Source organism: Prosopis cineraria, unplaced genomic scaffold (genome assembly GCF_029017545.1).
Source record: "Prosopis cineraria cultivar Desert tree isolate PC_DT_omini unplaced genomic scaffold, ASM2901754v1 PC6, whole genome shotgun sequence".
Lineage (NCBI taxonomy): Eukaryota > Viridiplantae > Streptophyta > Magnoliopsida > Fabales > Fabaceae > Prosopis > Prosopis cineraria.
In genome coordinates this window covers 14,602,453-14,618,122 of record NW_026555337.1, presented here as the reverse complement: position 1 = coordinate 14,618,122, position 15,670 = coordinate 14,602,453, and the positions used below count along the sequence as shown (strand labels likewise).

The following is a 15,670-nucleotide window of genomic DNA, read 5'->3' as shown; positions in this document are numbered from 1 at the left end:
GAAGTGCAGTGAATGGCGATCGCCCATAAGAGTTGACCCATCGCCATTTGAAGCTGAAGACACCAATTAATCGCTGTCTGGATTTTGTCGGAGAGATGCAAAGCTCACCTGAAGCCGAGGAGATCCGACGTCTGAAAATTCAACGCTAAAATATTTTTAAAATCCCGAGTCTCTTTGATATAGATAAGTTTTATACTCATTGTCATAATACCTTAGCTAGCGTTTTCATCGTGAATTTGCACTTGAATTTTACATATGTTTAAAAAATTTTATTTGAGTAATTTGAAAATTTTCAAATAGATAAAATATATGAATTGTGATTTAAAATGAAAATAAAAAATTAAAATTAATAAATTTTATTTTATTTTTCAATCAATTAAATGAGAATAAAAATAAAAAAATACAAGAGACAGTAATATTTTAACGCTAGAAATATAAAAAGCACAGAGATTTGAAGTGACTATAAGTTAGGATATAAAAAAATTTAAAATTATAAAAAAATATATTATTTATAAATTTTTATATATTAAAATAAAAAATTTATTTTAAATTTAAATCTTCATTAATACAGATATACTACTATTATTATTATTATTATATATTAAAAAAGTCTAACACACCACCACCTGCCGACCATAGCCCCAGTGGTTGTTTGAGCACCCCCAGGCGGAACTCTGACAATTGTGGTCAGCAATGGAGGGTTGGGTATTTTTAATATACAATAATATAAAGGTATTTTAGGACCTATTGTTTTTTTTTTTTTCTGTGGGACTTTATATTAATTATTTTTTCTTTTATTTCTTTTGCCCAGCAGAAAAAGGAAGGCCAACTTGTTGCTAAAAAGTAAAATGGGGACAAGTTGCATGGAGGCATGTGAAGTTGATTGATTTAATTGATGAATGATTACTCATTTTAATTTTCGTTGGTCGAGTTAATTTATTAAAATAATTTAAAAAGTCTTTTCTAATAAAATATATCCAAATAACATTATATTTTCTGAAAGTGGAAAGCAACGTTCTTAAAGTGAGATGTAAGGTTACTTAATAGGAAGTCAAAAGAAGAAAAATAGTCACCTCATTATTCACTCAAAATGACCCCCATCTATTACTAAAGGCATGCTCTGCTTTAAGATTTATTTGTGACCTTTATCTCCTTTTATTTTAAGATATATTATTTAATTTTAATCAAGAACTTTGAAGTGAGACTTTAGATTTTTTTTTTTAGCCTATTATGTTTTTATGTCTCTCGAGAGAATCCTCCATAAGATGCTCCCAAAACAATAAACAACTACTTTTGATTAGTTTTAATGATTGGTGTGACATAGTTTAGTGGAGTGTAAATAGAAGTTCAAAATAGATAAATAAAGATGTAATTGTGATAGAAGTGGTGTTCACTTGCTTATCAAAAACAAAATGTACCGTTTTGTAGTGTGATATTTATTAATTGATCCTTTTATATATAAAAAGGAAAACCTTAAAATTTTCACAGGAACCATGATCTTTAAGTTTTTTCTTTTTTTTTATTTTTAAAATCTTTTGGTGCAATGGAAAAATAATAACCTAAAATATTTTAGCTCAACTTGCCATTTTATTGTTTATTAAAAAAAGGATGATTAGATAAATTTTCCAAATTATAATGTGCTAAAATATATAGTAAATGTCTAACAACCAAATGTAATCAATTAAATTAGTATGAAGAGACAACAATTGGCATGGGCAAAAATCAATAGCTAAAAGGGGAAGCCAGACTAAGAAATCAATAAGCATTCACCATCATTCTAGAAATATTATCCATCGGTGGCTACACCTGCAAATCACAGAAATAGTAGGCACAAACAAGTACATAATAGGTGCACAATGGTTTTTATTGACATATGAACAGTTTCCACTGAAATTGGAATGTTCAAATACAATGCACTATAGAAGAGCAGATATCAAAAACACCATTCGCAATTAGAGACTTGAGAACTTTCATCTAGAAATGGGTAGTCAGTATATCCAACAACTGGATCAGCAGTATAAAATGTGTCTCTGTTGTACTTGTTGAGAGGAGCATCAAGCTCAAATCTCCTGGGCAAATCTGGATTGGACAAGAACCAACGACCATATGCGACAAGATCAGCCCGGTTCTCAGCCACTGCATTGTTGCCCTCTTTGCGGTCATAGCCTCCAGCAACAATGAAAGAACCATTGAAGGCCTTCCTCATTGGAAGAAGACTCTGTCGGTCAGGGCACTCAATTTGTTCTGATTCCACAGGAGTCTTCATTCTTGGTTCTACCATGTGACAATACAAGATACCATGTTTATTCAAAGAATTTACCATGTAAAGGCCAAGCTCTTTGGGATTGGAATCCCCACATTCTGCATGATGCGCAAAAGGTGATAATCTAATCCCAACTCGTTCTGCCCCTATCTCATCAGTAACAGCTTTAACAACTTCCAAAGGAAAGCGACAGCGGTTCTCGAGTGATCCGCCATATTCATCTGTTCGATCATTGACTTGATCTTTCATAAATTGATCAAGAAGGTAACCATGGGCACCATGAATTTCAACCCCATCAAAACCTACAATTGCACAAGTATCATCATTTTAAACTCGTTGCATTGAGTTACAATGTCAAGCATATCAGATAAAATGCACTGCCAGTGCCACCATTAGCGTGTAACATTGCTTCTAAAGAATAAAAATATTTCCCAATACTTAGGCTTATATACAATTTAGGTCCCTCTAAATTTGTAATTCAAAAGTGGGCTATATTTTCCTCCAGCTTTTAAAGTGATAAAATGTTTCCATTCTGCCCCTTTATCCCTTGAAAAAGTAATACAAAATCTAACGACGTGCAAATTTAGATGTTATTTATTTACCTGGTACCATCATCTTACAAATTGTCAGGTTTGACATTACATCTAGCATACTGATGAAACAATGGGATAAAATTGGATCATTTTAAAAAATAGATTGTCAATACCAATGTTTAATCTAGAGGGGCAAAATTGAACCTTTAATGAAACTTGAAAGAACGGAATTGTATTGAAGCCTTTTAATTATAACCTGAACCAACGTATTAAAAAAAGAAACAATATAATTATATCCTGCCATTCAAGGCATCGCTTATATAGATTCAGGTTGAAGTAAATTGATTCTCACAACATTTTTAGCTAGTTAAGTTACCAGCTTCCATAGCATTCCTCGCAGCAAGCCTGAAGTCACTGACAATTTGAGGAATTTCATCGGTCCTTAGCCTCCTTGGGGGTGTATATAGTGCAGCATCAATGCCGTTACTTTGATTTTGTGGGGTCAATCCCTTGTCCGTGCAAGATATTGGAGCCTGTCCATTTGGCTGAAAACCTGTTTAAAACAATATAAGATGGGGATACGCTAAATGTACACAACGAATTTATTCTATTCCAAAGAAATTTGAAAGAGATAATGACTACAAAAACTACAACAGAATGGAGGTGGGACTGTATATGTGTTGAATAGACAAGAATCTTAACTTCAATTCAGGGGCTATAACCAGAACAGATTATAAAATTCAAGGATTTAAATGTTGCTGCCTATTAGATAAAACATTATAATTAGTAACCCTCCCATATTTCTCACCTATGCATATCACCCATCAATTATTTGAAATGTTGGCAGAAAAGATGCACATACAACAATGCTTTTACAGAAAAGATGAAGGTTCATTTGATTTTGAACAGTCATGCTTTGATAGAGGGAGTGCCACTATAAAGGTTGTCACCACAATCAAAATGAATTGAGATCTTTTCTATTTTTGTTTTGTATTTCTCATTTTCTTTTTATTCATTTATTTTGCACAGGGGGAAGAGCAAACAGGTTCCCCAAGTTTGTCTATTGTCTTGACAATGGATTTAGTCATCAGAAAACGTATGTAGTGTCAACAACAGTTACTCCTAGATGTTAAATTTCAACAGATAGTTTCCCACCTGGAACTACTTTACCACTAAGCATAATATGTTTTGATCATCTAGGTTTTTAATTGATCAACCAACTTTTGCAGCAATGATATTCAGGAACCGGCTGAAATTACTCATTAAAAATCCAAAGATTTAAATAAGAAGCAGCAGAGAAGAAGACAACATAAGCTCAAAATAATTCAAAAATAATTTCCCAATTCCCAAGAATGTATTGCTCAAAATTCTTTAACTCATTCATTCATAACAAACCTATTGATGCAACGGACACAGACAAAACAAAAAGGAAAAAAATACAACAGAAAAATGCTTGCTCAAATTGACATATAGTATGTTTTAGGCCATTTAAAGTGATAATCTACGGAAGTATGCTAAATCTCTTGTTCACTCAATAGAAAAGAAAGGATATTTTCTAGCTATTGTTCTCAGATAGAAGACAAACTCAGCCAAAAACGCATACCTGAATTTGAAACCCTTCCCACGTGCCAGATCTGACAAAAAAATATCCCACCTTTGGCATGAACAGCATCCACAATGGGTTTCCATGCTTGCACCTGTTCTTTTGTCCATATTCCAGGTGTATCAACATAGCTTCACATAGGAGAGAAAACAAAAAATGAAACATATTTTGTGAAACATCCTAGCAAAATGAGACAAAGTTAACATAAGGAATAATCAAGTGCACAAATTACCCTTGAGCAGTGTCAGAAACACCAGTAGCTTCAGCTATCAGAAGAACCCCCTTGGTCGTTCTCTGAGAGTAATATAGGATAGCATGAGGCTGAGGAACATTGTTGTAAGATCTCTGTCTAGTCAATGGTGCCAAAACAACTCTGTAGAGCAAAAGTGAACCAATTTTGAATTAAGAAGTCACAAAATATTCAACTGACACTGATACTTAAAGTAACGGAAATAAACTTTCCCTATTCTACTACATCAATCGTAGATGCAAGTGACTTTTCCTAGCACACAATTAAGGAGGAGAACTTAAGAACTAAAGAATCAAAATGATCGAAATATCATCTCCCGCAAAAGTTGTCGAACAAACTTCAAAATGTGTGATTTTCAAGTTAAATACACATCATGAGCTTGGATTTCTGACAAACACCTGATCCCCGTGAAATTACGGCAGAAAAATTGAGAGAGAAAACGATAAAAAAAAACAAAAACAGAAGAAATTCGAGGGAGTGCGGGTACCTATGGGATAGATTGAATTTTCCCAACTTGTAGGGCGTAAGAAGAGGAATGTTCGGAGCTCCAGAAGTCATTTTTGCACAACACGAGATTCTCAGTTGCTATAAATGAAAAGAATCAACGAGTAATTGCCATATATATATAAACTGGAAGTCACTTACAAAGGCAGAATCAATGGAGGCTCCACCACCTCCGAGCGAGGGAGGTTCTGCGATGACGACGTCAGGGAGTGCGTTAGCGGGACGAGTAGAGCGAAAGGCCATCGCCCATAAAAGTTGACCCATCGCCATATGAACCTGAAGACTCCAGTGAATCGTTTAGATTTTGTCGGAGAGACGCAAGAATCACCTAATTCCGAAGAGATCTTTCGTCTGAAAATACACAGTGAATCGTAGTGCATTTGAACTTCGCTTCCTCCTCATTCCCTCCAAACCTTTCTATTAAATATGACAGTCTATATTAAATATTTTTATTTTTTATATTTATTGAAAATTATAAAACCTGTTAATAAATATGTTGCGTCATTAATTTGTATCATTGATATTTAATATAAATATTTTAAATTTAATATTAAATTTTTTATAATTTTAATAAATTAACTATTCAATTATAATTTTGACAGTTAAATTTAATATTAAAATTATAAAAAAATATATTAAATTTAAATTGTTTACATTAAATTTGCACTGCTCAAACTGATAATTAAATTTATTTTTTTAAAATTTTTATAAATTGACTATTTAAATATATTTTTGAATAATTTAAATTTAATATTAAAATTATAAAAAAATCAAATTAAATTTAAATCACCTATATTAAATTAGGATTTAGATTATCTATATTAAAAAATTTTATATTAAATTTGGACTATTCAAATTACTGATTATATTTAATAAAAAAATTATTTTTTTATTTTAATAAATATAAAATTAAAATTAAAATATTTAACTAAACAATCCAAATTTAATAAGTGATGGGAGGAGAGAAGCCAACTTCTATATATTTACTGTGACTGAAATTCCTAAATAATTTTTTTATTATAATCAAAGATTAAAATTGAAAAGTTATATGTTTGTTTACAATTTCAAGGTCATAATTAACATTTCTTAATAAGTGTGAGATTTGTTAACTTTGTCTTATATTTATATTTGAAGAGAATATTTAGATTTGAGATAACTTTAAAGGTATTTTATTGTCACATAATATATAAGACAATTTAACAAAAAATAATTTTTCATTAATAATATTTTTTTAATATTAACCTTTAAGTAGAAAGAGAATTGAAATAATTATAATATAATGATTAAATATATAAATTTAAAGGAAAACATAACTATTGATCCCTTTAATTTTATCATGTTTTATTATTGATCCCTATACTTTTTAAAATTTTTCAAGTTTATTTAGTTTTTCCTATATATAACATTAGCCCTTCTATTTTTAAATATGTGTAGAAAGATAATAATGTGATATCAATAACAATGTTAAATTATCTTATGTGTAATTAACAATGTTAGTAAGAATGCTAATATGTTTATAACACAATGAATTGATAATTTAAATTAGCATGAGGTTACAAGAAGGGATGATTGCTTTTTGATAAAGAATATTATGATAACTTGCCAATGTCAAAAAGTAATTTCCAGCCATTACAAGTCAATCATTTTTTTTTATTGGATACAAGAGTCAGGTATTTTACTTTATGCATTAAATACTCTAATTTAACACCATTTTAATACTGCATCATCATCCTTTTAGGCACATTTTAAAAATAAAGAGATTAACATTATAGATGAAAAAAATTATAGAAACATGAACATTAAAAAAAGTATAAAAATTAATAACAAAACACGATAAAATTATAAAAATAAATAATTATTTTCCTCCTAAATTTAAAGTTGTATTAAAGGAATGACATTTTTAAAAATTTATATTTTTTAAAAAAATAAAATTATAAAATATTATTATTAAACTTTATTGATATATATAATCTTATTATAAATTATCTTATAATTCAAGACTAATGGAATATTAAAAAAAAAAAAACCTAACCCCCACAGCGAGCCACAATCACTAGAACTCCATCAGCTAGCGATGGACGGTTGGGCTTTTTTAATATTCACCGCTGAGGCTCTGACAACAGTTTCAATGGTAGAAAGTTGAGCTTTTTTAATATATAATCATGTCAAGATATTTTGGTAATTAAGTATAAAAACATTGTTAAATTAGAGAGATGTGAGACTTTAAGGTTATTTTAACATTTTATAAGATTTTATCGTATTTTTATTTTTTGTGTAGTGCTTTGTAATAATCATCCTTCCCCTTCCTCTGTTTTTCCCCAAATAGAAAATGGATGGCCTGCTTCTTCTTAAAAAGTAAAAAAGGGCAGTTGCATGGCATTGATTGGTTTAGTTGATGAATGATTTGCTCTTTTGATTTTTCATAGACCAAAAATTAATTTATTAAAAGTTTATTTGACAAAAAAAATAGTTTAGTAAAAATTAACTGTTCTAACAAAATTTATATTTAAATACAATTTTTTCAAAAAATCAATTCTCCCATTAAATATCCCAATTCTCACTTTTAGATTCAAAAGCTCCAAATTTATCTCATCTCAAATACATTTTCAAATTTCATTCTAAGAGAAGAAAAACAGTCACCTCACTATGTGCACTCAAAAACGACCCCCATCCATTATTAAAGGCATGCTCTAATTTAAGATTGATTTTTTAACTCTTTTTCTCCCTTTTTTAAGGTGTATTATTTAATTACGAGAAAACACAATTATTGATCTCTATAGTTACATAGAGTTTTGTTTTTAGTCCATATATTTTTTTAATATTTTAAATCCTATAGTTTAGCAAGATTGGTTTACATTTATTCTTCGAATCTCTAACGATATTAAATTACAAGAACTGTAAGATTAAAAATGTTAAAAATAAATTATAAAGACTAAAAATAAAATTTAATAAAATAATAGGAACCAACGATTATATTTTTTCTTTAATTTTAATCAACAACTTTGAACCTGCAATGATATTTTAAATTTTCTTTAGCATTTAATGTTTTTGTCTCATGTGAGAATATGAGATTCCAACCATAAACAAATACTTTTTTACCAAAACAAAAATCATAAACAAATACTTTAGATGAGTTTAAATGACAGTGTGTGACATGAGTTTAGTGAAATGTAAATAAAATTTCAAAATAGATGGAGAGAAATAAATATCTAATTGTGATAGAAGTGGTGTTCAGTTGCTTATCAAAAACCAAATGTACCGTTTTATATTATGATGTTTATTAACTTTTATATATAAAAAATGAAACCTTAAAATTTACACAGGAACCATGCTCTCTAGGTTTCTTCTTCTCCTTTTTTTTTAAAATATTTTGATGCTTAGACATATTTAATTAGGAAAATAATAGACCCTTTGAAATATGTAAATAATAATGAAATCCCCATAAATTGTAATAATCCTTCCCAAATCCTTTAGAACCTTTCTAACATTAATGTTCCTTGTGAAATGACTATATTGCTTTCAATTTAAAATAAAAAAGAAACGAAATAATGATTAAAAAAATTTGCAAAATAAAACTTGTCATTTGCTATAACATATTAGTCATTTTTAGAAAAAAAATAGTTATTATTTAAACCACTATTATTACTAATATTTACAATATGAAGACTTCAGTTATTAAAATTTTGCATAGCAAAACTTATTATTTGCTATCTCATTTTAGTTATTGCCAGTAAAAAAAGTAATTATTATTTAAATTAAAGTAGTTATTAATATTTGAAATTAGAGTCATTATCATCATTTCACAAAAAACATTAATATCAAAAGGTTCAAGGAACTTGAGAAGAGTTATCATATATTTTGGAGGACCTTATTTTCATTTGTATACTTTAGAAAACTTTTCCCTCATTTTCCCTATTTAATTAGCACCCTTATATGCAAAATTTACCATAGCCATGGCTATAAGTCACTGAAGTCATGGGTGAAATACTTTCACTAAAACTATGTACTCACTTCAGTTTATTTTACTGGACACCTTTTAGAAGAATAAAGTACTTTAAAAGTCATTATATTGATAGTGATATTTAATTTCAAATAAAATATCTAAATTATTCATAAAAAGTAAAAAAAAAGAGACGAAAAAATAATATTATATAGTTCATTTATTTTTTGAGGATTATATTTTAAATTTTACTAAATTTTATTCTTTGTACTTGTATTATATTAATATTAATAATGTTGATAAAAATAATTTATAAATAAAATTGGAGGGAGTATAAGGCAAATTGAGTATGGTTCTATTAAGAAAACATTCACCAAAATACAACAAGTCTAAAAATGTTATTAATTATATTATAAACAGCAAAGGTAAAAGGCATGGTATAAGAACATTGCTTGATTACGGTTCAGACTTTAAAACCAGAGAGATGAGAATCCTTATTTTCAAGGATGATTACTCCATAAATGTTAGAATCAAACATGCTTAACAATCTGGAGATCCTTTGGTCTTTTTCATAAAGAATTGAGGTTAGTAATCAAATGGACCACGGCATTGGAAGATTTTGGTCCCAAAGCTTCTCTTCACGGTTTTAAAAGATTCCAAACCATTTAAATATGATTAAATGGCATTTTTACCCTTCACCTATTCACAAATGTGCACCCAATATTCTAAATTTTAAGTGGAATAATGTTTTCCTTAAAATTATAAAAATGGAATAATGTTACCCTTGCTTGTTAAAATAATTAACCTTGACTGTTAAGCATCATGAATTTGATCACCATTTACTTATTTTGTCCCTTCTCTCTTCCATGCCTTTCTCCCCACTTCCACATCATCACCGTCTTTTGTTGTTTCGTGTGAATAAACTTAAAGGTGTTTGAATTCAAACTCGTTGGCTTTTTTTATTTTAAATTATAAGGCCACGGCAAGCCGTGTACAGAAGAACTCGTGGCTTTTGTGAAAGCAAAACACTTTCTTTTCTTTTTTTTTTTTCATTTTGTCTTTTTTTTTTTTTGGCCAACGAAAGCAAAAGACTTTCAACACGTCATTACCTTCTTTGACCACCATTGGAACCATCAATGTGCATTTCTCTTTTCAAACAGGGACAGCGACAGAAAAAGAAATAAATTCGTTGAACCTTAATCGGAGGTTAAAGCTCGCAAAAAACAGAAAGCTGCATTTATATAAACCATCAAGGGGACTGATGAAGACAACATCCACAAGCCCTGTCTCAATGTGCCTAGGGACATTCTTGTCCGACAAAATGTCTTATAACATTATATTTAATTTAAGTTTTAATAATAATAAATATAAATTAATTAACTAAATGTATTAGTTGTTTTCATATATATATAATAGTTAAATATAACTAACAAATAAGTGCTTTAAAATATTTTTAATTATATTGTTCCACACTATATGAGATTTAAAAAAATAGTTTATACATGTGAAAGTTAGTTTATACTATCATAATTTTTTTATTCTAAAATAATTATATATTCAAGAATATTCAAATTGTTATTTTTCATAACTTGAATACTTATAATTTATAAGACTTTTCATATGTATGATATAACATGATAACTTTTATTTTTATTCATACGTATATTGATACTTTGGCTAATTACTTTATTCAGGATATATTATTGAAGGTTATTTAATATGAGTGAGCATAAAGAGAAAGCCATTAAAGTTATTATTAGCATGCTTCACTCAAAAAAATGAAGAACATAAAGATGAAGAGATAGATGATCCAATAAAAGTTTAAGTGAATAAAAACATATAAGTTTGGATCTACCATAGCTTTGGTCTTAATAGATATAATATCTTTAGGTTTTTTAATCCTTATATTAAACTCATTGTTTTATATGCATTTATTTTAAATCATAACTTACATTTTTGTTCTAAGTAAAGAGTGAGATATAACTTTTTTATTTTTAATCAATTGCATCTCACAAGATTTGAAAATATTTTCTCTCAAATATTGTTTGAAAACTAACTTCATAAATTTTCTTAAATGTTTTATTTACTCTAAGTGGAATTTTGTTATGAACACTTGAAATTTATACTTTGAGTTAAGAGTCTTGAAGATATTTAGTTTTAACCATTATTCATTATTTTTTATATATCTCTTAATATACAAATCTATTTAATGTAAAACTTTTTTCATATAAAAATAGACTTGTGAAGATTTCCAAAGACGTCTATTCCAATCAAAATAGATTTTATATGAAATAGTTATTAGTTTTCAAAGTTAGCTTTCAAAACTTCCAACACTACCAAAAAAAAATGCTACCAACCTTTGCTCACCATTTTGACCATATCTCTATATGTACATTGAATTTGCTATATTTCTTTTAAAACTAAACTTCCAAAGCTTTTCAACGATAGATTATTTGCCTGATTTAAATTTAAAATAAAAGAGTTATGACCTTTAGAAATTGCACAAATTCTTTTTATTATGAAACAATGTTCATTATCCAGAACAACATGCCTTATTTAGGAATAGTCAATCTTATTCAGGAATATCCTATTTAGGAATAGCCAAATCTTATTTGGAAATAGCCATCATTATTCTAGTATAAGCATCATTTTTATGCTTTGTTTTACATGTTTGTTCTCGATCTTTTTGATTCTCTTTCCTTGTTCAATCTTTTCACCTTCTATGTATTGTGTTTACTCTATAACCTTCCTAAAATCCTTTTAAATACAACTTTGGCTAAGATTAGACTTTTAACAATTGTTTTCATCATCTCTTAGTTCCAAATAGTCAAGAAATTCAAAAGCTTAATATGCGTTTGGTCCAATTGAGTTTCTTTTTAAAGATTGAGTATTCAACTTGATCTTAATCTCTTAAGAACCTTTCCTAATTTTCTGAGAGGTATTTCAATTTAACTTAGAATCAAAAATTCAAATTGATGAAGAGGTCCTTATTCCAGAATAGCATTATTTCAAAATAGCATATTTAGAAAGTTAAATATTATTTCAAAGCATACACTGTATTTCAAATTTAGAAGTTCCTTATTTCGGAATAAGCCTACTTATTCTGGAATAGTCTATGCCTCAAGCTATTTTCTCCCTTCTCGTTATTTTGGAACAAACCTCTCATTGAAAAGCACATTGCCTCATTCCGAAATACATTCAACTATTCAAGACTATATAACTCATCTTTGTGAATAACTTCCCTTATTCCGAAGTAAAGATCTTTAGATTATTGTATGCATAAACTTATTCTGATACAAGAGTGATATTTTGAAAAAGCCAATCATGTGCTTCTAATTATTTTGTTCTTTACCATTCCAAAACAAGCGCGTTCATTTTGGAATAAGCATGAAGATTCGTGTTCTAGTTTTCAATTGGTTCCGCATGTCTCTAAATCTTACTCTTTAAACATTCCTTTCACTTTCTATGAGTTGTGTTAATTCTTTAATCATCTTAGAATTTCTTTTAAACACAACTTTGGGTTAGATTACATGCGTATTGATCATTCCAAAATCCTTATTCTTGAATAGCATTCATTCTTCCAGTATAAATCTCAATGGTAATATTATCAGAGCATTAAATGTGTAAAAGTCATTGTATTTGCTTTTTGGCTCCAATACATGAACCCATCTATAAGCTATAATTTTCCTTTATCTTTTTGGATAATAATAGCATTGTGAAGCCACAAACTTGCACTTACATTTACAACATTGAAGAGTGATGAGCAATATAAAATTGATTGTGTCTAACAGATATTCTACAAGATCCTGAGGAGAGAAGGTGACCATTCCAACAACTATATCAATGATTCTAATGAATCATTTATCAGCTTGAACTATAAAGGACTCATTTATGAAGAATGAAGCAGAGAAGTGAGTGGTATAACCTGTGACATTAATACTTTCAACTACTCTCTATATTTATCTTTGATATTATTGTATTTCAATGTATTCATTTATTCAATGAGTGAGTTTGTATTAAGATTACTTTGTGATTAAAATTTCTCTATTATTTATCATAAGAGACTTAGATCAAGGAATCTTAAGTGGGTGCTAAAATTACCTCTGTGAGGAGAAGAGAAATAGACTTATGAGTATGAGAGATTGTAAGTTGCTTCATAAGTGCTCATATCAAATTTGTGAGTTTTTGGTAAAGGGAAGTAAGATAGGCATTAAGTATGAGATTATACTGTGGTTTTGTAAGTGCCTGAATCAAACTTGTGATTATAGTAGAAAATCTTAGGAGTTTCCTAAGGACTATATGTAGACCAAGTGGATTGGACTGAAGCAGGATAAATTCCCTGTGTATTACTCTTTATTTCTTTCATCTTCATTAGCTTTGTTTATCCTCTCAGCATTCATATTTTAAGTTTTTGTTGTCAAGAGCTTTAGGCGAAAAATCAACAAACACCTAATTCACCCCTTCTTAGGTTACTGTCATATCTTACACTTCTAATATATCTTTTCCTAATATCCTTCATAATGCTTAGTTTTTCAATTTTATTTTTTTAAAATCATTAGCTTTTACATAAAATAAGAGACATTTTCATATCTTAAAATCCCAAAATGGTTGAGTTTTGTATTTAATTTTTGACATTTTTTAAAATTACAATTACACACAAAATATCACAATTACACCCTTTATTTTTTTTAAAGTTGCAAAATATATTAGAAATTGTAAAAATTGTAAAAAATATTACAATTCACCTGAAATGACTGAAATGTCCCTCTTCCACACTCTTTCAATTAACATCTATTTTCTCTCTCTCCTCTCCTTCCTCCTTTTCCTCTTCTTCCATTTCCCTCTCTCCTCCCTCACTCTGATCTACCTTATCTTCCCTTCCTCTCCTACCACCATAGATCATGCTCTCTAAGCCCTCCTTGCCACCATTATTAGCTTCTTTGTCATCACTGTCATCTTGGCCGCTATCGTGCTCACCAATAAAAGCACCACCAAAACCCATCCACAGTATAACTCTACGTCCAAGACTCTCTTAACTTGTATTAAACAAAGATTGATTAATCAACCCTTTTCTTTTGCTCTGATTTTTCCTAATTCATTAAGTTTCTCATTATTTTTAATTTGTTGAAGTTAATTTTCACTTTCTTTGAATAGTGAATCATGAAGGAGGAAGATAGAGAAGGAGGAGGAGAAAGGTAATTTTGAGACTTAGTTGGGGAAGAAGAAGAAGCTACATGCTTGCATTTTTTAGAGAGGGAGGGAATGTGTCTTTTTTTTAAAAAAATCAAATAGTTTACCCTGTTGATGTCACATGTATATGTATGTTGGGCCCATACCATCTAGATAACAATGCTTCTTCTATTAAGGACAAGGGTATCATTGCTCCATTTTTATAGCTTTAAAGGTAAAATTGCTCCACTTATGTAACATCCTAAAAATTTTTAATTAAAAGTATTAAACAAAAAAGGAATTAGTTAGGAGAAAGCGAAGCAAGATTTGGGGTTTAAGGTTAAGTCCTGTCCGTGGCTATGACATAAAGGGTGATTACCAGTCATAATTGAGCATCACTAAAAGTAAGGTGTGCTCTCTGTTTACAACTATTCATGATTGTGTCCTTCACTGGAGATCACTAGTCACAATCATAGATAAAGGGAGCATATCAGGATAAGTAGTCATGACCGCAAACAAATATGTTTATAATGTATTCTACTACAAATGGATGAGGCATTAGAACAACATTTGAAAGAGTTGGAAAATGTAAAAAATAGAGAGAAAGAGTGAGATAGATAGAGAGCGACAAAAAGCACTTATTTTACTTTGCTAGGGTTTGATTTTTGGAGCTCTTGGATGTGATTCAAGCTTGTCTACACCAGATAAGTCTCTATCTATCTCTTACTTCCTTTCTACTCCATTTTTAAGTTAAGGTTTGTATTTATCCAAAAAAAGATGGGATTTGTAGTTGGGAGATTGACTTTCAAACTTTGAGGCTTTAAATCCGAACTCATTGACTTGAATAAAGTTCATGAAACTATTTAAACTTAGAATTGAAGGTTTTACATGTCCTTAAGCTTGGACTCTCATTAATGAATGAATTTGAGATGTTAAAGTATAATAAATATGATGAATGAAGTAGTTGGGATTAATGATGACTATTAAGTGTAAGTAAGTTAGTTGGAGTTAATGGAAATAAACACACATAATGGGTATGAGTATATGCAAGAAGTTGAGAGTTCTTACTTCTTGATGGTTAAAGTGTTAAAATAGGAGGTTGGAAGTGTGTTTATGATAGTGCTAACTGTATTTAGTATTGTTAACTGTAGATTAACCAATTTGAGTATTATTTGAGCTTAGAAATAGCTTAGGAAGTAAGTTTAGTTGAAGGGTAAACTTTGATTTCTCAAAAATTTGAGATAATTGAGGGAATCTAATTTATATATTAATGATCGTTTGGTTAATTATGGGGTTTTGTAAATGTGTGAACATATTTTGATAATTATATTAATAAGTTTTGTGTTTTAGAAACTTGTAAATGCAAGTGTGGCTTTTAGAAATGATTGTGAAAGACTTATAAAATAAT

At 29.1% G+C, this 15,670-nt stretch overlaps 1 protein-coding gene across 1 annotated transcript; it reads right to left on the bottom strand.

The window, feature by feature from the left end:
* Window positions 1-1,748: 1,748 nt before the first annotated feature.
* On the bottom strand, window positions 1,749-5,288 carry LOC129313319 (putative 12-oxophytodienoate reductase 11). The gene is made up of 5 exons (XM_054956278.1): window positions 5,137-5,288; window positions 4,632-4,772; window positions 4,400-4,530; window positions 3,173-3,349; window positions 1,749-2,565 (listed from the first exon to the last, which is right to left on the bottom strand). Exons 1-5 carry the CDS (start codon window positions 5,205-5,207, stop codon window positions 1,934-1,936), a joined length of 1,152 nt encoding a protein of 383 aa, XP_054812253.1. The 5' UTR covers window positions 5,208-5,288; the 3' UTR covers window positions 1,749-1,933.
* Window positions 5,289-15,670: the final 10,382 nt, after the last annotated feature.

Excerpts from the sequence above, each read along its gene's own strand:
- LOC129313319 (XM_054956278.1), bottom strand. The coding sequence starts at position 5,207 with ATGACTTCTGGAGCTCCGAACATTCCTCTTCTTACGCCCTACAAGTTG. Across the intron at positions 4,773-5,136 it reads AAATTCAATCTATCCCATAG|AGTTGTTTTGGCACCATTGA; the intron begins GTACCCGCACTC and ends TTTGCTCTACAG. Across the intron at positions 3,350-4,399 it reads GGGAAGGGTTTCAAATTCAG|GTTTTCAGCCAAATGGACAG; the intron begins GTATGCGTTTTT and ends TGTTTTAAACAG.